The following is a 24,710-nucleotide window of genomic DNA, read 5'->3' as shown; positions in this document are numbered from 1 at the left end:
TATGTATTATCTTCCTTTATTCAACCTGCCCTTCATCCATACAAATTTCATGTCACTAAACCCGCCCTTCATCCATACAAAATTTCATGTCACTAAACCCACCCTTCATCCATACAAATTTCATGTCACTAAACCCCCTTCATCACTGTCCATGTGTCAGTCTCTGTCTTTCTGCCTGTCTTCTGTCTGTCCATGTGTCAGTCTCTGTCTTTCTGCCTGTCTTCTGTCTGTCCATGTGTCGGTCCACGTCTCGGTCTCTGTCTTTCTGTCTATCAATTTGTCTGTTCATTTGTCTGTCCCCCTATCTACTGTCTGTGTCTGTGAGCGATTAAATATTCCAGACATATCTCAGATACATAAAACAAGGTCTACTTATAGATATTCCTATTGTTACAAAACTGTCTTGGTTTCATATTAATAACTTGGTCTTGTATGAGACATAATATATAATATTTTAAATATAGCTCTGAAACATGTTGAATTAATTTGACAGTTATGTCAAAGACTGGAATGATATGCACACCCCTCCTATACACTTGTATCATTTATTGAACATGCATGCATTTACTGCACAAAGGATATTTCCAAATGTTTCCATGCACTGGTTGAGGCTGAGACCACTCTTGGGCTCCGGTCCAAATGGAAACCTATTCCCCATATAGTGCACTACTTTTAACCAATGTGTGTGTGTGCATGTGTGTGTGTGTGTGTGTGTGTGTGTGTGAGAGAGTGTGGCTTTACTCCTAAGAGAGATTAATTATACCGATGATGGCTCAACGAGTCCTTCACTCTTGGAAACACTGATTACGTCTTAAATGGCATCCTATTCCCTTTATAGTGCACTACTTTTAACAAGGGCCTATAGGGTGCCATTTAGGATATATCCACTGTCCCATCACGGTCTTCTTCATTCACACCACAGCCTGACACTTTCATCCCCAGAAAGAGATTTGTTTCTTACACAACGTAGGCTAATACAGCACCCATGTCTGGTATGCCAAGGAATACATCCTCTGACAGTCCAGTATGATGGAAGATGGGTGTTGCTGATGTACCACTGCATGCCCGCCCAAGGCAAGCTAGCTCACTTTCATTATGTCCTCCAGAAAAGTTCTGTGTCGTGGGAGGACTGTGAAAGAGTTAATGGCTGAGTCCCAAAAGGCACCCTATTCCTACACAGTTTGACCAGATCCCTATGAGCTTTAAGGTAAACTAATACTGCTCCTTAAATAATATAATACCTATGTCTGGTCTGCCAAGGACTACATCGTCTGACTGCAGTATGGGTGTTGCGGACGTACCAAGACAAGACGACTGTGCACTTTTCCACTCCAATCTGTCCTCCGGTAAACTTGCTTTTAGTGATGCACTACTTTTAGGATACACACTTGGAATAAATTTGCTAGCCAAACGCACCAAATTCCGATCTACAGTAAAACATGGTGGCATATTACTAGGAAAGGGTTTGCTTTAATGGATTTTCAGAGTGATTTTATTGACCTATAAAGCTGCATCTTTCGAGGAACCCAGTGTGCTTTCCAGAGATGGAGGAGTGTGCCATCACAGCCCCACTGAGGGAAGGAAGTGACCTCAGACCATGAGCTTTCAGCTTTTATAGACTCAACCATTATGTGGTATTTTAATCACTAACTCCATCCCTCTCTGACCTTTCCTGAACGAAAAACCCTAGTGACATCACCTCAATCACTTCAACATCCGACAATGTCATCTGAACTGTTCCATGTACATCCTAGAACGGTCATAATTCAAACACATTTTACAACATATAGGGCTGCTTTCTTGAACCCAGATTAAGCCTCCTCCTGGTAAATGTTTATGCTAGCCTATGTAGTGGTTTTGAATGTGTTGTGACTGTTGTGTGCTCAGGGTTCTCTTCTTACCTTGTTCTGTGTGATGTGATGGACAGCTCTGCTGTGGGCATCAGGGAGCTGTGAGGCCACTGTCCCTGTGTTCATGTCCAACACCTGGATGGAGCGGTCAGCACCACTCACCAGCACTATGTCTGACACATACAGCTGCTAAGGAAAGTCCATTACAGTACTCAATGGGCAGTTAAGTTTCACTCTGAAACTCACATTGATCATTCTTAAAGGGGCAATCAGGAGTAGAAACAATAACAAAGCATCCTTCCTGCCCGTTTCAGTAAAAAGCTGAGGGATGGGGCTGGAACAATGTAACCACTCTCAAAGAGCTATGGATACCATCCATGACATCAAAATTACAGTTTTAACCATGTTTTGAAGCTATGGGGTACAACAGTTGAACTAAGCACATGAGGCATTTCTAAGTTATATTTTTCAAGACTCAATGGGTACATATCATCAATTTATACGTTTTTGAAAATGTATGTAGCAACTGCCGATTGCCCCTTCAAGTGAAACTCCAGTAAGTTATACCACTCAGCGAGAATAAACCATTCATTTCAATATGTTTTACGAAACCATTCTGGTAACACAACCGTGTCATATCCACCACAGCACCAGGTCCTGCTGCTCTAACCTATTCTGCTCAGGAAGGGCTTCAAACCTCACGTGTAGCCTCCGGTCTGCCACAGTTGATCTTGGCACTAAATCAACACAATGTCTGCATCCCAAATAGCAACATATTCCATATTTTGTGCACTACTTTTGATCAGGACCCAGAGGGAATAGGGCACTGTAAAGAGAATAGGGTGCCATTTGGGACACTGACAATTACTTGAATGTTTCAGGAATGTCTCCATCCCGAATGTCTCCTTGTTAAAGAGTTTTACAATACATTTATTTTCTAATAAATCCTCTGAACCCTAAAGTCCATTTATAGCAATGTTTGGAGGACTGAGTGTCGTTTTTACTGAGGTATTAAGCTGCGTTGTGCTTGGCAACGGACAAAGTAGAAAGGAAAGTAGACATCCGATGATTCTGTAAGATTTTCCACTCTCTGTGTGTTACTGTGTTATTTGTGAGTTTGCTTAGAAATGGAGACTGCTCTCTGAAGAGATTCCTTGCTGTCAGTCAGTGAATGATATGGGTTATTGTTGATCAGCACTAGTGATAAAGACTCTCTACAGATTGTGATCCATAACCAAAGGCTTTGTAGAATTGTGTTAACTGTAGATAAATACTATCAAATAGTGTCACTAATATTAAGAATAAACTACTATGGTAAGTAGCTATGAGGGTAGATGAATGCTTTTGGTAATGATGATCTAAGACATGAGGAGAGAGTGGATACTGATCCTATATTTCTCAGTTACAGTGATCACTGGATTGAGTGATGAAGGATACAGGAGTAGAAGTCATTGATGACTGACACAGCAGTGATGTCTGTTCCTGACTTTGTCTCTAAACATCTTGTCAGTTTGATGGCACTCCTCTGCTGGTACCTGAACAAGAATAAAGATAGATTTGTGCTTGGAGTTAAATCGTGGAAACTAGATATATACTGTAAGCTTCCGGTCTGGGTACTTAGTAATTCAAGTCAGATGCGGGCCCATACTCAAAAAGTGTCTCAAAATCATTGGGCATTGTGATCTAAAAAACAAAAATTATCCTGACTCAGCACTCCTACTCTGAGACTTTGAATGAAAACGGGCCCTGGCCTAAAAATACTGCCCTACACCCCCAATAACTGGTGTTGAACTGACGACTGCTAGCCATTATATACTACTGCAGGCAGCATGCTCTGTACAGAGACTCAGTCTGGAATAAATGATCATGTAGGCAGCATGCTCTGTACAGAGACTCAGTCTGGAATAAATGATCATGTAGGCAGCATGCTCTGATAGAGAGAGACTCAGTCTGGAGGAAATAATATAATACAGGCAGATGCTCTGTAGAGAGAGAGACTCAGGTGTGTGTGTGGTGTGTGTGTGTGTGTGTGTGTGTGTGGTGTGTGTGTGTGTGCTGCGCTGCTCTGTGCGTGGTGCGGTCGCGTGCGTGCGTGTCGCCTTGTATTACTTATCTTGTGGGTGCGGGAAATCCCAAAAGTCCCACAAGGACAAGGCTATATATAGGCTTAGGGTGGTTTGGGTTATGGTTACAATAAGAGTTAGTGTTAGCTTAGGGGTTAGGTTGGGTTATGGTTACTAAGGTAAGGGTTAAGGTTAGGGAAATAGGATTTTGAATGGAAATCAATTTTAGGTCCCCAAAAGGATAGTAAAACATATGCTGCGTGTGTGTGTATTAGTTTTTTATACCCTTGTGTGGACCAGACGTTCTCACAAGGATAGTAAACAAGGAAATTCGGATAAGTGGGGTCATTTCGCCAGTCGCACAAGGAAAAAGTATATTTTAGGCTTAGGGTTTAGGGTTAGAATTTGGGTTAGAATTAGGGTTAGGAGTTAAGGTTAGGGAAAATAGGATTTTGAATGGGAATCAATAATTGTTGTTATGTCCCCTTGCTTAGCGTTTCTCGGCTAACGTGCTGGGCATGGCTATCTCCTTGTTGGTGATCTTCCCACATGCATTCCATACCCCAGTCAGGACATGTTAACATGATACTGTAGAATATAAACTTGTTGGTTTGATCATAAACAGGAAGTGAAGAGAGCCAACTCTTGTCCTTTGCCCTATGCATCTCTCTCTCTCTCCTAAGAATGTGTTCTCAGAAGTGATTTTCAGGAATGCAGGTAAGTATGTGACTGTGATGTGATTGTAAACTAATTTAAATGATTTTACTGAGTTACAGTTCATTTAAGGAAATCAGTCAATTGAAAAAAAGTWAATTAGGCCCTAAWCMATGGATTTCACATGACTGGGAAAAGGCCCACCCACATAGGAAAAACTCCCTAGAAAGGCAGGAACCTAGCCACCGTGCTTGCTGTTTGGGATTTTAGGCTGGGTTTCTGTATAGCACTTTGTGACATTGGCTGATGTAAAAAGGGCCTTATAAATACATTTGATTGATTGATTGACTCGGGAGCCAGGCCCACCCACTGGGGAGCCAGGCCCAGCCAATCAGAATGAGTTTTTCCGCACAAAAGGGCTTTATTACAGACAGAAATACTCCTCAGTTTCATCAGCTGTCTGGGTGGCTGGTCTCAGACGATCCCACAGGTGAAGAAGCCAGATGTTGAGGTCCTGGACTGGCGTGGTTKCATGTGGTCTGTGGTTGTGAGGCCAGTTGGACATACTGCCAAATTCTCTAAAATTATGTTGGAGGCGGCTTATGGCAGAGAAATGAACATTCAATTCTCTGCCAACAGCTCTGGTGGACATTCCTGCAGTCAGCATGCCAATTGCACGCTCCCTCAAAACTTCAGACATCTGTGTCATTGTGTTGTGTGACAAAACTGCACATTTTAGAGTGGCCTTTTATTGTCCCCAGCACAAGGTGCACCTGTGTAATGATCATGCTGTTTAATCTTCTTGATATGCCAGACCTGTCATGTGGATTAACTTTCTTGGCAAAGAAGAAATGCTCACTATCAGGGATGTAAACAAATTTGTGCACAAAGCTAGCTAGCTAAGCCTTTTCTGCTTATGGAACATTTCTGGAACACTTTACATGTTATGGAACACTTTACATGTTGCATTTATATTTTGTTCAGTATGAATTGTTGGGATGACACATAAAATAAAAATCTGTTGATATCCAAACATGTACCAATAGCCTCCTCCCAGATGCAATCAAAGATTAGTGCTTCCTAGCTGAGCTATTATACATGTTTGTTACATGTTTGGTTGAAATGTACAATAGAACGATGGAGACTGAGCTCCAACACCAGCAGAACTGGGGCACAGTGGAGAAGATGACCAAGGACAGCCAGAAGTTGGGAACCTTTTGTTGCCCTGTCCACCAGCAAGCCCAATGGCAGATGAGTATGTGTTTAAAATGTGATTCCTATCATTAAAATATTGTTCCTATCATTACCTTTTAATGTCATCCTGTGTGATATCCAGCCAGGTTATAGATACCGGTGTAAGGAGGGGTCATACGTCAGCAGAGGCAACTTCTATCTATCAATCTATATACTCTTCTATCTTTCATATCCTTACCTTTTAATGTCGTCCTGTGTGTTGTCCAGGTGATACAGGTAGAGGTGTAGGGAGGGACCAGATGCCAGTAACAGGAACTTATCCAGGTAGTAGAACTGAGCCCCCCGGATGGTTTTGGAGAACTTCTCATCACCCCCCTGAAGGAAGAATAGTTATAAAAGCTTACAAATGGTTTATAACAAGTTATGAAACATATCTGCAGAATGTTACCAAAAGTGTGTTTGGTTAAGTGTAACCAAACCAATCACTACCTGATGAATAACTTTAATTATCTGGCATCCGTCTCAGCTGAGGGCCAACCATTTGATGACTGTTTAATAAGGGTTATTATGAGAAGTTATTCAACTTCTTATGGATCAGTGGGACGCTAGCGTCCCATCTCCACAACTTCCGGTGAAATTGCAGAGCACCAAATTCTAATTAAATTACTATAAATATTTAACTTTCATGAAATCACAAGTGCAATACATAAAAATAAAGCTTAACTTGTTGTTAATCCAGCCGCCYTGTGTCACGCCCTGACCATAGTTTGCTATGTATGTTTATATGTTTTGTTTGATCAGGGTGTGATCTGAGTGGGCATTCTATGTTGTATGTCTAGTTTGTCTGTTTCTGTGTTTGGCCTGATATGGTTCTCAGAGGCAGGTGTTAGTCGTTGTCTCTGATTGGGAACCATATTTAGGTAGCCTGTTTTGTCATTGTGGGTTGTGGGTGATTGTCTATGTTAGTTGATGTTGCATGTCTGCACTCGGTGTCATTAGCGTCACGGTCGTTTGTTATTTTGTTTAGTTTGTATAGTTTGTTTAAGTGTTCTTCGTTTAATAAATAGAAGAATGGATTCACATCACGCTGCGTTTTGGTCCTCCTCTCTTTCTCCCAAAGAAGATCGTGACACCGTGTCAGATTTCAAAAAGGCTTTACGACGAAAACAAACCATGCGATTATCTGAGGACAGGGCTCAGCACACAAAACATTACAAACAGTTAMCAGCCAAGTAGATTAGTCACGAAAGTCAGAAATAGCAATAAAATTAATCGCTTACCTTTGATGATCTTCGTATGGTTGCACTCACAAGACTCCCAGTTACACAATAAATGTTAGTTTTGTTCGATAAAGTCCCTCTTTATATCCAAAAACCTCCATTTTGTTGGCGCGTTTTGTTCAGTAATCCAATGGCTCAAATGCGGTCACAAGAGGCAGACAAAAGTTCCAAATAGTATCTGTAAAGTTCGTAGAAACATCTCAAACGATGTATATAATCAATCCTCAGGTTGTTGTTAGCCTAAATAATCGATAAAACTTCAACCGGACAATAGCGTCGTCAATATAACAGAAAAACAAGAAAGGCGCGCTCTCGGTCGTGCGCAGCAAAGAGCTCTGGGGACATCCCAGGATCCACTCACTCAATGTGGTCATTCTCCCTCATTTTTCAGACTAAAAGCCTGAAACAATGTCTAAAGACTGTTCACAGCTAGTGGAAGCCATAGGGAACAAAATCTGGGCCCTATCCCTTTAAATGGAGGAAAGACCTTTATTGGAAAAACAGCCATTTCAAAATAATGGCACTTCCTGGATGGATTTTCCTCAGGTTTCCGCCTGCCATATCAGTTCTGTTATACTCACAGCCATTATTTTAACAGTTTTGGAAACTTTAGAGTGTATTCTATCCAAATCTACCTATAATTATATGCAAATCTATAATTATATGCATATCCTAGCTTCTGGGCCTGAGTAGCAGGCAGTTTTCTTTGGGCACACTTTTCATCCAAAATTCTGAATGCTGCCCCCTATCCTAAAAATGTATATAGCCTCAAATAACATTGAAATTTACTATTGGAATATAATTATTGCTCTATGAGCCTCTACTTTCATGGCCTGATACCACATGTGCATTAAATAGATTTACCCTTTAATAGATGGGTTTAATAGATGGGTATAATAGAAGGGTTTGATAGATGGGTTTAATAGATGGGTTTCATTCATAATAGGGTTGGTTGCATTCATAAATCCCTCTCTCTCTCTTTCCCCCTCTCTCTTTCTCCCTTTAAAACGCTTTGAGGAGTTTTCCCTGGCCTCAAAGTCAGTAAGACACAGGAATTTCTATTTTCCATGTGGAAAAAGAGACTCATGAAAGAATATCCTTTGGATTGAAGCAGAGGGAGAGGGGCTGTGTCCTTGTCAGCATGCTATGCTCTCGTTGTGGAGCAGTTATGTGGTCCTCTGTTTTGAAGCCACTCTTTTCATATCTTTGATGCTTTTATTTTGGCAGTATAGAAGTAAAGAGGTTTATAGATAGAGGAGACAGTGGGAAAGACAGACGCAGGTGGTCTTCTTGGTCGACATATGTTAGGAGCCGGGTGTGGTACCACTGGAACAGGCTCTGCATAATGTGGTACTCTTTAACAGAGAGAGAGAGAGGGGAAGAGAGAAGAGGAGAGGGAAAGAAAGGAGAAGAAAGGGACAGAGAAGAGAAGAGTGGGGAAGAAAGGAGAAGAAAAGGACAGAGAAGAGAAGAGTGGGGAAGAAAGGAGAAGCGAAGGAAAGAGAGGAGAATAGAGGGGAAGAGAGGGGAAGGGTGAAGCGTTTTTCAGTGCCAAAAGACAAACCAAGAGATTAAAGGCCGTCATGCCTCATCAGGCGCTTAGCCCCAGGGCTTGTAGGAGCTGCAACGTTATATAGCCTATCTAATGTAACAGAAATTCCTGAAAAACCTGGGAAAGATTCTGGAATTTTGCAACCCTAATCAGAAAACCACCAGCTGTGATGCGGAATGTATGACAGTTTGTTCCAACCTGAAAATAAAGTGCTGAACCAGTTCGAACCCAAGTTAGGGTTCATATAGTCATTTTTCGTATTTTTTTAACATGTGAAATCAACATAGCTTTTTACAAAATAGCTAATTAATTTACTCGACCCATTAGCACAGAAGAGAAGCTTGCTATGGAACACTTAATTAAGCTAGTTATTTACATGTTTGATTGGTCAGATGAGGCGCAAATTAAATTTCACCGGTGGGGAGAGAGCAAGAGAGGGGTGGCCATGGAGGGGGCTTGGCTTGAAGCGCTGAACATCATGACATGATGTGAACTGGAATGTGTTTAGGCTTTTACTAGCATTATAACTTTACAGAATTATATACTAAACATTAGGAACAATTTTGGAACAAAAAATAACATTATTAATAACCAGTTCTCAAGATTTGAAAATAATGGTTCTGTTACAGAACACCAGAGATCAATGTCTTTCACAGTTCTTTTCCCTGAACCAATTCCAATGCCTGATAGATAGTGGATCTTCATTACACAGACATCTTATCAACTTCATTGTGCAAAGCCATGTGCAATAATTCTTCACCCTGCATAGTTTCCCTCCCCGAATTACATGTCTTTGTTGATGCCAAGATGCTTGCTTAAACTGCTTCAGTTCACGACAAATAGACAAACTGAAAYAGTTCCTGCCAAGTCTAGGATCTCCTCATTTAGAAGAGAGATGCTGGGATGGTTAGCAGCAGCTGAGGGGAGAAAACTGCTTTGAAAAAGAATCAGAATATGCTGCCAAAATGAAACGTCACAATGCGCTCTAAACCGCTCTGGAGACAAACAAACTCTGTTGCCCTGTCTCCAATTGTCAGAAGCTTCTGTCAAAACTATTAAAGCAGTCTTCGGGAAAATTGGAATTGAATTGAGACGGAATTGAAATGGAACTGATCCCCACCCTGAAAAGCATGGGGATATAAAGGAAAGACATATACAGTATTATAAGCAATTCACACGGCCAATAAACTTTGATTTGAGTAAAATGTTCTGGGACTTCTAGGAGAGAGTGTGATGTCCAGTTAAGGAGTGAAGAGGATCTGCACATGCTCACAGCCAACAGACAAACAGATAGGCAGACGAGCAGATTTCTGTGCAGATGTTCCCTCTAACAACATCACACAACGCCGGGCCAAGAGACACAGTATGTCATCAACCTCATTAACTAGGTTTTTACTATTCCATGAGGCTTGTCACATCATGGACACTGGAAAAACCTGAGATGGAAAGTTACTATGCCACGATGATAGAAATATTTTGTTACATTATATACACTGAGTGTACAACACTTTTGCCCTCAGAACAGCCTTAATTTGTCAGGGCATGGACTCTACAAAGGGTCGAAAGCGTTCCACTGGGATGCTGGTCCATGTTGACTTAAATGCTTCCCGCAGTTGTGTCAAGTGGGCTGGATGTCCTTTGGGTGGTGAACCGGAAACTGTTGAGCATGAAACAACTAGCAGCGTTGCAGTTCTTGACATATACCGGTGCGCCTGGCACCAACTACCGTACCACGTTCAAAGACACTTTAAATGTTTTGTCTTGCCCATTCACCCTATGAATGGCACACATACTCTGCCTACATGTACATACTACCTCAACTAACCGGTGCCCCCGCACATTGACTCTGTATCGGTACCCCCCTGTATATAGTCTCGCTATTGTTATTTTACTGCTGCTCTTTAATTACTTGTTACTTTTATCTCTTATTCTTATCCATATTTTTTGGAAACTGCATTGTTGGTTAGGGGCTTTCACTGTAAGGTCGTATTCGGCACATGTGACTAATAAAATTTGATTTGACATGTCTCAAGGCTTAAACATCCTTATTTAACCTGTCTCCTCCCCTTCATCTACACTGATTGAAGAGGATTTCACAAGTGACATCAATAAGGGATCATAGCTTTCACCTGGATTCACCTGGTCTGTATATGTCATGGAAAGAGCAGGGGTTCCTAATGTTTTGCACATTATGTGTACAACACATTTGGGGATTAATTGTGTCTTCTGTATGTATGCTGAGTGTTTACCATGGTAACGGCAGGCTCAGGACTTCCAGTGGGCCAGATGCGGAGGGTCCTGTCTTCTGAGGCACTCAGCCACCACTGTCTGCTGTGACTCCAGGCCACACTGCTCACTGCCTTGTCATGACCTGCAAACACATCCAGAGTTGTGCTGAGTCAGCCTGGAGTTGATGAAACAGCAGTAGTGAGTAAACCTGGTACCCTTTTAAGATGAAGATCACTTCATTTGTCAAATGTACACAAAGTCCAACCGAAATTTGACTTCATCTTTAACCCTACCCCTCCGAAAGACACACATACATTTTCATTGTGCTAACCCATGCTGTAATGCCATGTACTGGCTCTGATAGGTTCTCAAATGGCACCCTATTCCCTAGTCCCCTACCCTTGGCCAGAGCTTCATAACGACACAGACAAAAGTAGTACCCTACATAAGGAATATGGTGCCATTTTGGACGCAGCTATTGTCTTTTCCAGCAAAGTTCCAGAAACTATATTATGGCCGGCTTGGCTTAGTATTATGAAAAGGGTATTAATTAAGACCACAGTAGTGAATCTGAAACATGAGTACTGGACAGCTAAACAGAGTGAGGGTTACAACAACATCCCCACAGACACTGACATATACTTTCATACATCCACTGCTCTTGGAACAATGTCATGTCTTTGGTCTCAGGCACAGGAGAGAACTATTATAATGACCCTCTGCCCTCTAGTGGAGCCAGTCTAACAGCACCTAACCAAGCCCTGGCCTACAGAACTGTCCCTCTAGTGGAGCCAGTCTAACAGCACCTAACGAGCCCTGGCCTAAGAGACTGTCCTCTAGTGGAGATGGTCTAACAGCACTAACCGAGCCCTGGCCTAAGAACTGTCCTCTAGGAGATGGTCTAACAGCACCTAACCGAGCCCTGGCCTACAGAACTGTCCTCTAGTGGAGCCAGTCTAACAGCCACTAACCGAGCCCTGGCCTACAGAACTGTCCTCTAGTGAGGCAGTCTAACAGCACCTAACCGAGCCCTGGCCTACAGAACTGTCCTCTAGTGGAGCCAGTCTAACAGCACCTAACCAAGCCCTGGTCAACAGAAACAAACATCTCTCTGGTACGAAGAATGGCGGGGTTGTATGCCTTATGATTAACGAGTCGTGGTGTGATCATAACAACATACAGGAACTCAAGTCCTTTTGTTCACCTGACCTAGAATTGATTACAATCAAATGCAGACCGCATTATCTACCAAGAAGATTCTCTTAGATTATAATCAGTCGTGTATATCCCCCCCAAGCAGACACCTCGACGGCCCTGAAAGAACTTCATTGGACTCTATGTAAACTGGAAACCACATATCCTGAGGCTGCATTTATTTTAGCTGGGGATTTTAACAAGGCTAATCTGAAAACAAGGCTCCCTAAATTTTATCAGCATATCGGATGCGCCACCCGGGCTTGCAAAATTCTGGATCATTGTTACTCTAACGTCCGCGACGCATACAAAGCACTCCCTCACCCTCCTTTCGGCAAATCTGACTCCATTTTGTTGCTCCCAGCATATAGACAGAAACTGATTCCACGCTTCAAGATTGCTTCGATCACGTGGACTGGGATATGTTCCGGATAGCGTCGAACAACAACATTGATGTATACGCTGACTCGTTGAGCGAGTTTATTAGCAAGTGCATCGGTGATGTTGTACCCACGGCGACTATTAAAACCTTCCCCAACCAAAAACAGTGGATTGATGGCAGCAATCGCGCAAAACTGAAAGCGCGAACCACTGCTTTTAATCAGGGCAAGGCGACCGGAAACATGACCGAATACAAACAGTGTAGCTATTTCCTCCGCAAGGCAATCAAACAAGCTAAGCGTCAGTACAGAGACAAAGTAGAGTCGCAATTCAACGGCTCAGACACGAGAGGTATGTGGCATGGTCTACAGTCAATCATGGACTACAAAAAGAAAACCAGCCCCGTCGCGGACCCCGATGTCTTGCTCCCAGACAAACTAAACAACTTCCTTGCTCACTTTGAGGACAATACAGTGCCACCGACACGGCCCGCTACCAAAACCTGCGTGCTCTCCTTCACCGCAGCCAACGTGAGTAAAACATTTAAACTTGTTAACCCTCGCAACGCTGCCGGCCCAGACAGCATCCCTAGCCGAGTCCTCAGAGCATGCGCAGACCAGCTGGCTGGTGTGTTTACGGACATATTCAATCAATCCCTATCCCTGTTTGCTGTTCCCACACGCTTCAAGAGGGCCACCATTGTTCCTGTTCCCAAGAAAGCTAAGGTAACTGAGCTAAACGACTATCGCCCCATAGCACTCACTTCCGTCATCATGAAGTGCTTTGAGAGACTAGTCAAGGACCATATCACCTCCACCCTACCTGACACCCTAGACCCACTCCAATTTGCTTACCGCCCCAATAGGTACACAGACAACGCAATCACACTGCACACTGCCCTAACCCATCTGGACAAGAAGAATACCTATGTAAGAATGCTGTTCATCGACTACAGCTCAGCATTTAACACCATAGTACCCTCCAAACTCGTCATTAAGCTCGAGACCCTGGGTCTCGACCCCGCCCTGTGCAGCTGGGTCCTGGACTTTCTGACGGAAGCCCCCAGGTGTTGAGGGTAGGAAACAACATCTCCACCCTGCTGATCCTCAACACCAGGGCCCCACAAGGGTGTGTTCTCAGCCCTCTCCTGTACTCCCTGTTCACCCATGACTGCGTGGCCATGCACACCTCCAACTCAATCATCAAGTTTGCAGACGACACTACAGTGGTAGGCTTGATTACCAACAACGACAAGACCGCCTACAGGGAGGAGGTGAGGGCCCTCAGTGTGGTGTCAGGAAAATAACCTCACACTCAACGGCAACAAAACAAAACAAAGGAGATGATCATGGACTTCAGGAAACAGCAGAGGGAGCACACCCCTATCCACATCGATGGGACAGTAGTGGAGAAGGTGGAAAGTTTCAAGTTCCTCGSTGTACACATCACGGACAAACTAAAATGGTCCACCCACACAAACAGCGTGGGGAAGAACTTTCCACCTTCTCCACTACTGTCCCGTCGATGTGGATAGGGGGTGCTCCAGCTGCTGTTTCCTGAAGTCCATGATCATCTCCTTTGTTTTTTTGACGTTGAGTGTGAGGTTATTTTTCCTGACACCACACTCGGAGGGCCCTCACCTCCTCCCTGCAGGCCGTCTCGTCGTTGTTGGTAATCAAGCCTACCACTGTAGTGTTGTCTGCAAACTTGATGATTGAGTTGGAGGCGTGCATGTCCACGCAGTCATGAGTGAACAGGAAGTACAGGAGAGGGCTCTTCAACCTCTGGAGGCTGAAGAAATTTTGCTTGTCACCAAAAACACTCACAAACTTTTACAGATGCACAATCGAGAGCATCCTGTCGGGCTATATCACCGCCTGGTACGGCAACTGCTCCGCCCAAAACCGTAAGGCTCTCCAGAGGGTAGTGAGGTCTGCACAACGCATCACCGGGGGCAAACTACCTGCCCTCCAGGACACCTACACCACCCGATGTCAAAGGAAGGCCAAAAAGATAATCAAGAACAACAACCACCCGAGCCACTGCCTTTTCACCCCGCTATCATCCAGAAGGCGAGGTCAGTACAGGTGCATCAAAGCTGGGATCGAGAGACTGAAAAACAGCTTCTATCTCAAGGCCATCAGACTGTTAAACAGCCATCACTAACATTGAGTGGCTGCTGCCAACATACTGACTCAAATCTCTAGCCACTTTAATAATAAAAAATTGGATGTAATAAATGTATCACCAGTCACTTTAAACAATGCCACTTTATATAATGTTTACATACCCTATATTACTCATCTCATATGTATATACTGTACTCTATACCATCTACTGCATCTTGCCTATGCCGTTCGGCCATCGCTCATCCATATATTTTTATGTACATATTCTTATTCATTACTTTACACGTGTGTTGTAAAAGGTAGTTGCTGTGGAATTGTTAAGATTTCTTGTGTTAGATATTACTGCAGGTCGGAAACTAGAAGCACAAGCATTTCGCTACACTCGCAATAACATCTGCTTAACCATGTGTATGTGACCATCAAATTGTGGGATTTGGCCTACAGAAACTTCATCTAGTGGAGACAGTCTAAACAGCACCTAACAAGCACTGGCCTACAATAGCCAAACGACTCAATCCTTTCATTGATATATGACATCCACTGACTGGCCATACTAGTCTGCGTCTTAGCAGTTTAAGAACCAACCACAGTGACTGGCCACTACTAGTCTCTGTCTTAGCAGTTAGAACCCAACCACACTGACTGGCCATATATCTCTGTTTAGCTGTTAAAACCCAACACACTGACTGGCCATACTAGTCTCTGTCTAGCTGTTAAAAACCACAACCCACTGACTGGCCAACTAGTCTCTGTCTTAGCAGTTAAGAACCCAACCACACTGACTAAGCATACTAGTCTCTGTCTTAGCTGTTAAGAACCCAACGCACTGACTGGCCATACTAGTCTCTGTCAGTAGGCTGTAAGAAACCAACCAACTGAGCTGCATACGAGTCTCTGTCTTAGCTGTTTATATGAACCCCCTAAACCACATGTGCTCGGATACTCATAGATCTCTTCGTTAGCTCCGATATAAAGGGAACAACATACCATACACTCCGTCCCATACTAAGCTCTTCTGAGGCTCGCTCTCAAGAAACTCCTAAACAAACATGTGACCTGATAACGTGTATTGTGTATGTTGATGCTAGTATGAATTGGAATACATGGGCTATTAGTATATATATATGATCTTGACTGTATCGTCGCTAGACAATATCTATCACACTCAAAACACCAATTCTCCACCCTCAGAGAATTCTGCTATCCAAGTGACAGCACTCAGGCGTATATGTGTGTGTATGATAACCCCTCATTGGTCGCACACGCTCGATTCACAAATTCAAACTTGGTGAATCTTAACCGTGTGTAAGTGTGTGTGTTGTGGTGTTTGTTGTGTTTAGCCTACGGTTTTAGTGTCGCTCGTTATTTTAGGACTGTGAAAGTGTGGTGGTAAGTATGTGTGTGCGGTGAGGGGCACGATAGTCTGATGCTGTAAGTGCCTTGCATCATGGTGACGTGTGTGGATTCGAGGATATGGGAAAGAGGAGGTGAGTTGGAGTGGAAGTGATGGGAGAGTTGAGGAGCTCTTTCAGAGATGCGAGGGGATGATGGTAGGGAGGTAGCAGGGACGTTGCGAGGAAGGGTAGGAGTGAGGAGTTGTCTGATAGGGATGTTTGCACTGATGTTTATGCAGCTGTAATGTATCTATACAATTCCAGCTCAGAAGTTTCAGTTAGGTGGAGAGATTGACTTTGTTGTAGTGTCACCATATATTTCTCATCTGAGGGAGACGTCAGACACGATCACTCGGATTTCTCCAATTTCTCTCCAATCCAGGAGGACCTTAATCAAATTAAACAGAATGCGACTATCACTCTTATCTGAGAGAGATCGCTAAAACCACAATGTAACCCCACACACCATCATTACACTGCTAAACGCATCATCAGCGAGTAGAGAGCAGAAAACCAGATCATAATGCTATACACTCACTCGGATCGATTGGGATTATATATATTTTTTTTATCTAAAGAGTTAGATGAGTTATTGTGGTCGTGGATGAATCTGGACTCTTCTCCTGAAGCCTTTTATCTTAAGCCTCTGGACCTATTTCCAGTATCGTTTACGATCCCAGATGAAAATAAGTAACTCATCATAGGGTATCAACAGTAAAGAAATATTCAGATAATAGTTGAGTTTAAATAGCATTCTGAAGAGTATTCACTTCACTCACACTTTATATATGAAAACAGTAATGAAGCATTAAGACAAAGGCCAGCAACACTCACTCCATCAAGTTCCTAACATTAAAGGCTAAAAAATCCTGTAAGGCTAAAAAATCCTGTAAGATTTCAAAGTGAATGTGACTCTGGTGCAGGTTACTATTTCCATCACGGTTAGGGACACTTTGGGTCTTGGATAGCTTCAAATCAAACAAATCAAATTTTATTAGTCACATACACATGGTTAGCAGATGTTAATGCGAGTGTAGCGAAATGCTTGTGCTTCTAGTTCCGACAATGCAGTAATAACCAACAAGTAATCTAACCTAACAATTCCACAATACTACCTTATACACACACACAAGTGTAAAGGGATAAAGAATATGTACATAAAGATATATGAATGAGTGGTGGTACAGAACGGCATGGCAAGATGCAGTAGATGGTATAGAGTACGGTATATACATATGAGATGAGTACTGTAGGGTATGTAAACATAAAGTGGCATAGTTTAAAGTGGCTAGTGGTACATGTATTACATAAGATGGCAAGATGCAGTAGATGATATAGAGTACAGTATATACATATTGAGATGGGTAATGTAGGGTATGTAAACATTATATTAAGTGGCATTGTTTAAAGTGGCTAGTGGTACATTTTTACATAATTTCCATCAATTCCCATTTTAAAGTGGCTGGAGTTGAGTCAGTATGTTGGCAGCGGCCGCTAAATGTTAGTGGTGGCTGTTTAACAGTCTGATGGCCTTGAGATAGAAGCTGTTTTTCAGTCTCTCGGTCCTCTGCTTTGATGCACCTGTACTGACCTCACCTTCTGGATGATAGCGGGTGAACAGGCAGTGGCTTGGGTGGTTGTTGTCCTTGATGATCTTTATGGCCTTCCTGTGACATCGGTGGTGGTAGGTGTCCTGGAGGGCAGGTAGTTTGCCCCCGGTGGTGCGTTCTGCAGACCTCACTACCCTCTGGAGAGCCTTACGGTTCGGGCGGAGCAGTTGCCGTACCAGGCGGTGATACAGCCCGACAGGATGCTCTCGATTGTGCATCTGTAGAAGTTTGTGAGTGCTTTTGGTGACAAGCCGAATTTCTTCAGCCTCCTGAGGTTGAAGAGGCGCTGCTGCGCCTTCTTCACAACGCTGTCTGTGTGGTGGACCAATTCAATTTGTCCGTGATGTGTACACCGAGGAACTTAAAACTTTCCACCTTCTCCACTACTGACCCGTCGATGTGGATAGGGGGGTGCTCCCTCTGCTGTTTTCTGAAGTCCACAATCATCTCCTTTGTTTTGTTGACGTGTAGTGTGAGGTTATTTTCCTGACACCACACTCCGAGGGCCCTCACCTCCTCCCTGTAGGCCGTCTCGTCGTTGTTGTAATCAAGCCTACCACTGTAGTGTCATCCGCAAACTTGATGATTGAGTTGGAGGCGTGCATGCCACGCAGTCGTGGGTGAACAGGGAGTAGGAGAGGGCTCAGAACGCACCCTGTCGATCAGCATGTGAGTGGGCCCAGTGTTGAGGATCAGCGGGTGGATGTTGTTAGTACCCTCACCACCTGGGGCGCCCGTCAGGAAGTCCAGGACCCAGTTGCACAGGGCGGGTCGAGACCCAGGGTCTCGAGCTTGATGACGAGTTTGGAGGGTACTATGGTGTTAAATGCTGAGCTGTAATCGATGAACAGCATTCTCACATGGTATTCCTCTTGTCCAGATGGGTTAGGGCAGTGTGCAGTGTGGTTGCGATTGCGTCGTCTGTGGACCTATTGGGTCGGTAAGCAAATTGGAGTGGGTCTAGGTGTCCGGTAGGGTGGAGGTGATATGGTCCTTGACTAGTCTCTCAAAGCACTTCATGATGACGGAAGTGAGTGCTACGGGGCGGTAGTCGTTTAGCTCAGTTACCTTAGCTTTCTTGGGAACAGGAACAATGGTGGCCCTCTTGAAGCATGTGGGAACAGCAGACTGGGATAAGGATTGATTGAATATGTCCGTAAACACACCAGCCAGCTGGTCTGCGCATGCTCTGAGGACGCGGCTGGGAATGCCGTCTGGGCCTGCAGCCTTGCGAGGGTTAACACGTTTAAATGTTTTACTCACCTCGGCTGCAGTGAAGGAGAGCCCGCAGGTTTTGGTAGGGGCCGTGTCAGTGGCACTGTATTGTCCTCAAAGCGGGCAAAAAAGCTTGTTTAGCCTGTCTGGGAGCAAGACATCCTGGTCCGCGACGGGGCTGGTTTTCTTTTTGTAATCCGTGATTGACTGTAGACCCTGCCACATACCTCTTGTMTCTGAGCTGTTGAATTGCGACTCGATTTTGTCTCTGTACTGGGACTTAGCCTGTTTGATTGCCTTGCGGAGAGAATAGCTACACTGTTTGTATTCGGTCATGCTTCCGGTCACCTTGCCCTGGTTAAAAGCAGTGGTTCTTGGGCTTGGGCTGAGAACAGTGTGAAAATAAGCTAGGTAGTGATTTAGTCTGTATTCCACTAGGCTTATAAAAACAGGGTTATAAACTCAGTTCCTCTCTTTATTTTTCAGCCATATAGTAACTAAGTTTCACCCTCAGTAATAAAGTGGGAGAAAAAGAAAAACAATCCTCTCCACAGTTGCCTTGATTCACCTCAGAGCTAGAACATKATTCTCAACATGATTGACAGGTGAGATAGATAAACAAAAAATGTGGTTCAATAAATAATAAAACAAATAGTCATCAAAAACCACACCGTCCTGTTCTTTGGGTTTTAAGGTTTCGACTGCTTTTCTTTTTCACTGAGACTTATTTTAAAGGAGAGTGAAAAGGAGGGAACAGGGAGGAAAAGGGAACCGTGGACCAAAACAGTCTTGAGGTAAAATAAACAGAATTTGAGGTTTCTAGTCAGTGTGTGTGTGTGTGTGTGTGTGTGTGTGTGTGTGTGTGTGTGTGTGTGTGTGTGTGTGTGTGTGTGTGTGTGTTTTTCTTGCCCCACTACCTGTGTAAACAGCTGGAGTGCCAGTGAGGGAGGACTTGTACAACAATACAGATCTGTCTCCCAGACCACACAGAATCTGCTTTCCATCTCCTGGGAAGAGAAGACAAAAAATACAAATAAACAAATATATACGTATATATATATTAGCTTGTATGATTCTAATGATTCTTGGTAAAGGAATAAATGAAAGTATGATAAAAAGAGACCAAAAAAAGAGAGAGTTACCTGAGTATTGGGTACAGCAAACTGGTGTAGGGGTTTTGACTGTGCTGAGGTTAGTGTGTGGGACACTGGGTGCTGCAGTGTCTCCTGGGTAATCACTAACGAGACATCCTCTAAAATAAAGCATAATTATGTTGATATTCATATGGAAAAAAACATCAAGAATTTTGTACAAAACAAAGGGCCGGATTCCCAGACTAAGACTAAACCTACTAATGGTCTAAAATGCATGTTCATTGAAGATTTTCCATGAAACTACCTTCTAGTCCAGGTCTAGGCTTTGTACTGTATCTGTCTGAGAAACCGGCCCTAAATATATCTGGACATGGTGGTCTGCTTACATCTTCTTGTTGGTCTTTGTAGGTCCTGGGGTCTTCTTCTGAACACTGGTCTTGGGTGAGAACATTGTCATTCTGAAAAGCAAACATATTTATGTAAAATTGCATTTTCTTCATTTTATTAACAACATAATATAATAACTTCAACCCTGAACCCTAACACATTGGCCTTAATATTGATGCAAGAACAGGGGCGGACTGGCCATCTGGCATTTGCCCGTGAATTTTTAGCCCAGTGGGCCTGTCGAACTTATTTTRTTTATGCAAAATGATCATTATCTGGCTAATAATGGGGGTGGGGCCTCAAAGAAAAAAGGTTACTGGTGTATTACAAACGCAAGGGCCGATTTCTGGTCCCAGTCTGCCCCTGTGCAAGAAAACATGAAAGAGAGGGAAAAGCATTTTATTTAAAAAAAACTTTCCACATAAAATATGACCAAAGAATAAATTAACTGGAAACTAAAACAGTGAACAGAAACTACACACCCGAAGACCAAAAATATATTCTGCATATACTTAACATTTAGAAAAATAACACTGTCTTAGTTAACACCTATGTAAAAAGACAGAATGAAATGTAACAAAAACATAATCTATCTAATATGAAGGCTGTTTTATTATTGTAAGGTTTTGTGTGCATTTTCTCTGTGACTTATTTCCTTGTCTCATTATAGCTCTCTGATGTGTAACGTGCTCTTCCAATGGGTAGAAAAGGACAGAAAGTCTTGCTGTTGGAACAATTCCTCAACCGTTGGACTCCCGTCTCACACACATGCACAACCTACCGGGGAGATTGTGTGTATCCTGATGACTTGACCTGTGTGTGGAAAACTAGAGGCTGCTCCTTCACACCACGTTTCCCTGAGCCAGAGAGGGAGAGATAAGACATGTAGTCATTGATAGGATATGCAGAGATTTATATGAACCCTTCATTCACCAACAGTATGAACTAGTTATATTCTACCTCATATGATCATCATTAGGATCCTACAGACATCTCTGTCTCTGTCCTCGTGGAGTAAGGGAGGGAATGATGGTGTGTGTGTYTCTGTGGGACGTAGCCCATTGCTCCTCTCCTTGCTGTCAGAACCTTCACTTCTCTGGAGTGGAGTGAGCTCACTTTTTCCACAGCCATTAAAGCATGTGTGTGGTTTTCCCCAAAAACGTATCCTGTCGTCCGCAGGCAAAATAAGGAAAAGTCAAATAGCCTCGTAACTAAGAAAAGCTATATTAACGTTACATTTGAAAAAGGAGAGACGGTTATTTTGTGTTTTCTGGAGCATACTTTGATTGTTTTAACAAAGTCCTTGGTTCTTAACTAAAACTAGAAAGCAGTTTTATGAATGTTAAAAGTCTTTGTAAAAAGTGACACACTTCCATAAAATAAGAGCTGAACTGCACCGCACTGCTTTTGCCATAAGGTAACTAGGGAAGGCCGAACAGTGCAAACTGTAACTCTGGACTAAGGTTGCAAAGCTAGCCTAATTAATGGAAAAAAGCATCTAATCAACAATGGCATTATTTTCAATTAACTCTGCAACTCTTCCAACTATTGACTTTTTTCACAACTGCCACCAGTTTGACAACAAAACATTCACAACGAATCCATAAAATAATAAAAGTGTGTAAAAAATAAATAATGGATATTTCATGCTGAACCCCTCATATTAAACACTACGGTATTCACCAAGTTGACGGTTTATATTTAGGATCATGTTTTACAGCTTTGTCTTTCACATTTTTATACAAAAATCATATTTGATTTTATAAACATATTTTACATATGATAAGGCCACACAGAGGGCCAGAGACAATTAGACACCTGCAATTATCTGAAATACACAAAAAGGCCACAATATATTCCTTGAAAGTTACCAGAATTCTGGTAGTTTACTGTTAAACTTAGAAAGTGTCCAATAATATACCCTCCCTTTGCAACCCTACTCTGGGCAAGAAAAAGCATTGAGTACAATTCAAGCCTCCAAGTATTGTAAAAATGGTAGGTAGCGGTGCAGTGTCTATTCCGTAACATAAGCCTGCCTCTGTGTGACTGTATGGCTGCATTGAGACTGGAGGCTGGAGCGAGTCCACAATATAAGGGGTACTGTATTRCGATCTGGCAATCTAAGAAATCAAATTGTATTGGTTGCGTACACATATTTTGCCGATGTTATCGCAGGTGCAGCAAATGCTTATGTTGCTAGCTCCAACAGTGCAGTAATACCTAACAATACACACAAACCCCCAAAATAAAAATWAAGAAATTAAGAAATATCGGAACGAGCAATGTCAAAGTCCGGAATATAAATATATATGCATATGATGGTGTGTATACACTGTATGGACAGTATATGAAAAAAGGTGTGTACACAGTTATATAGGATGAGCCTTGACTAGAATACAGTATATACAGTACATATGAAGTGGGTAAAACAGTATGTAAACATTATTGACCAGTGTTCAATGACTATGTACATAGGGCAGCAGTCTAAAAGGTGCAGGGTAGAGTACCAGATGGTTGCCGGCTAGTAACAGTGACTAAGTTCAGGGCAGGGTACTGGGCGGAGGCCGGCTAGTGGTGACTATTTAACAGTCTGGTCTCCACCTTCTAGATTGTAGCAGAGTGAACTGGCCGTGGCTTGGGTGGCTGATCTTCTTTGTTTCCTGTGATGCCGGGTGCTGCAGTGTGCCCCCGGTGACACGGTGGGCTGACTGCACCACCCTCTGGAGAGCCCTGTGGTTGCAGATGGTGCAATTGCCATACCAGGCGGGGATACAGCTCAACAGGATGCTCTCAATTGTGCATCTGTAGAATTTCATGAGGGTCTTAGGGCCCAAGCCAAATTTCTTCAGCCTCCTGAGGTTGAAGAGGTTGTGTGGATTGACCATTTCAGGTTGTCAGTGATGTGCACGCAGAGGAACTTGCAGCTTTTCACCCTCTCCCCGTTGATGTGGATGGGGGTGTGCTCTCTCTGCTGTCTCCTGAAGTCCACGATCAGCTCCTTCATTTTGTTGACGTTGAGGGAGAGGTTATGTTCCTGGCACCACTCCGCCAGGGCCCTCACCTCCTCCCTGTAGGCTGTCTCGTTGTTGTTGGTAATCAGGCCTAACACTGTTGTGTCGTCTGCAAACTTGATGATAAAGTTGGAGATGTGTGTACCTACGCAGTCATGGGTGAAGGAGTACAGGAGGGGGCCGAGCACGCACCCTTGTGGGGCTCCTGTGTTGAGGATCAGCATAGGGGAGGTGTTGTTGCCTACCTTCACCACCTGGTGTCGGCCCGTCAGAAATCCAGGACCAAGTTTCACAGGGCGGGGTTCAGACACAGGGCTCCGAGTTATGGTGTTGAAGTCTGAGCTGTAGTCGATGAACAGCATTCTTACATACAGTTGAAGTCGGAAGTTTACATACACCTTAGCCAAATACATTTAAACTCTGTTTTTCACAATTCCTGACAATTAATCCTAGTAATAATTCCCTGTTGTAGGTCAGTTAGGATCACCACTTAATTTTAAGAACGTGAAAAGTCAGAATAATAGTAGAGAGAATGATTTATTTCAGCTTTWATTTCTTTCATCACATTCCCAGTGGGRCAGAAGTTTACATACACTCAATTAGTATTCGGTAGCATTGCCTTTAAATTGTTTAACTTGGGTCAAACATTTCGGGTAGCCTTACACAAGCTTCCCACAATAAGTTGGGTGAATTTTGGCCCATTCCTCCTGACAGAGCTGGTGTAACTGAGTCAGGGTTGTAGGCCTCCTTGCTCGCACACGCTTTTTCAGTTCTGCCCACAAATGTTCTATGGGATTGAGGTCAGGGTGTTGTGATGGCCACTCCAATACCTTGACTTTGTTGTCCTTAAGCCATTTTGTCACAACTTTGGAAGTAAGCTTGGGGTCATTGTCCATTTGGAAGACCGATTTGCGACCAAGTTTTAACTTCCTGACTGATGTCTTGAGATGTTGCTTAAATATATCTACATAATTGGTCATCTACATGATGGTCATTATGGCCAAACAGTTCTATTTTTGTTTCATCAGACCAGAAGACATTTCTCAAAAAAGTACAATCTTTGTCCCCATGTGTAGTTTGGCAAACCGTAGTCTGGCTTTTTTATGGCGGTTTTGGAGCAGTGGCTTCTTTTGCTGAGCGGCGTTTCAGGTTATGTCGATTAGGACTTGTTTTACTGTGGATATAGATACTTTTGTACTGTTTCCTCCAGCATCTTCAAAGTCCTTTGCTATTGTTCTGGGATTGATTTGCACTTCTCGCACCAAAGTACATTAATCTCTAGGAGACAGAGCGAATCTCCTTCCTGAGCGGTATGACGGCTGCGTGGTCCCATGGTGTTTATACTTGCGTACTATTGTTTGTACAGATGAACTTGGTACCTTCAAGCATTTGAAATTGCTCCCAAGGATGAAACAGACTTGTGGAGGTCTACAATTTATTTTCTGAGGTCTTGGCTGATTTTTTTGATTTTCC

General features: G+C 43.2%; 1 protein-coding gene across 1 annotated transcript in view; it reads right to left on the bottom strand.

The window, feature by feature from the left end:
• wdr27 (WD repeat domain 27) overlaps positions 1–24,710 on the bottom strand; it is a 173,387-nt gene that overhangs the window by 110,689 nt on the left and 37,988 nt on the right. The window contains exons 14-21 of the mRNA XM_023993602.2: positions 21,008–21,083; positions 20,226–20,297; positions 19,888–19,997; positions 19,663–19,752; positions 10,843–10,964; positions 6,000–6,136; positions 3,288–3,385; positions 1,902–2,023 (exon numbers count right to left, since the gene is read on the bottom strand). Of these exons, the coding sequence (XP_023849370.2) occupies positions 1,902–2,023; positions 3,288–3,385; positions 6,000–6,136; positions 10,843–10,964; positions 19,663–19,752; positions 19,888–19,997; positions 20,226–20,297; positions 21,008–21,083 (827 nt within the window). The remainder of the gene's footprint in view (positions 1–1,901; positions 2,024–3,287; positions 3,386–5,999; positions 6,137–10,842; positions 10,965–19,662; positions 19,753–19,887; positions 19,998–20,225; positions 20,298–21,007; positions 21,084–24,710) is intronic.

This window comes from Salvelinus sp. IW2-2015, linkage group LG8 (assembly GCF_002910315.2).
Source record: "Salvelinus sp. IW2-2015 linkage group LG8, ASM291031v2, whole genome shotgun sequence".
Lineage (NCBI taxonomy): Eukaryota > Metazoa > Chordata > Actinopteri > Salmoniformes > Salmonidae > Salvelinus > Salvelinus sp. IW2-2015.
This window is presented reverse-complemented; position numbering and strand designations above follow the sequence as displayed.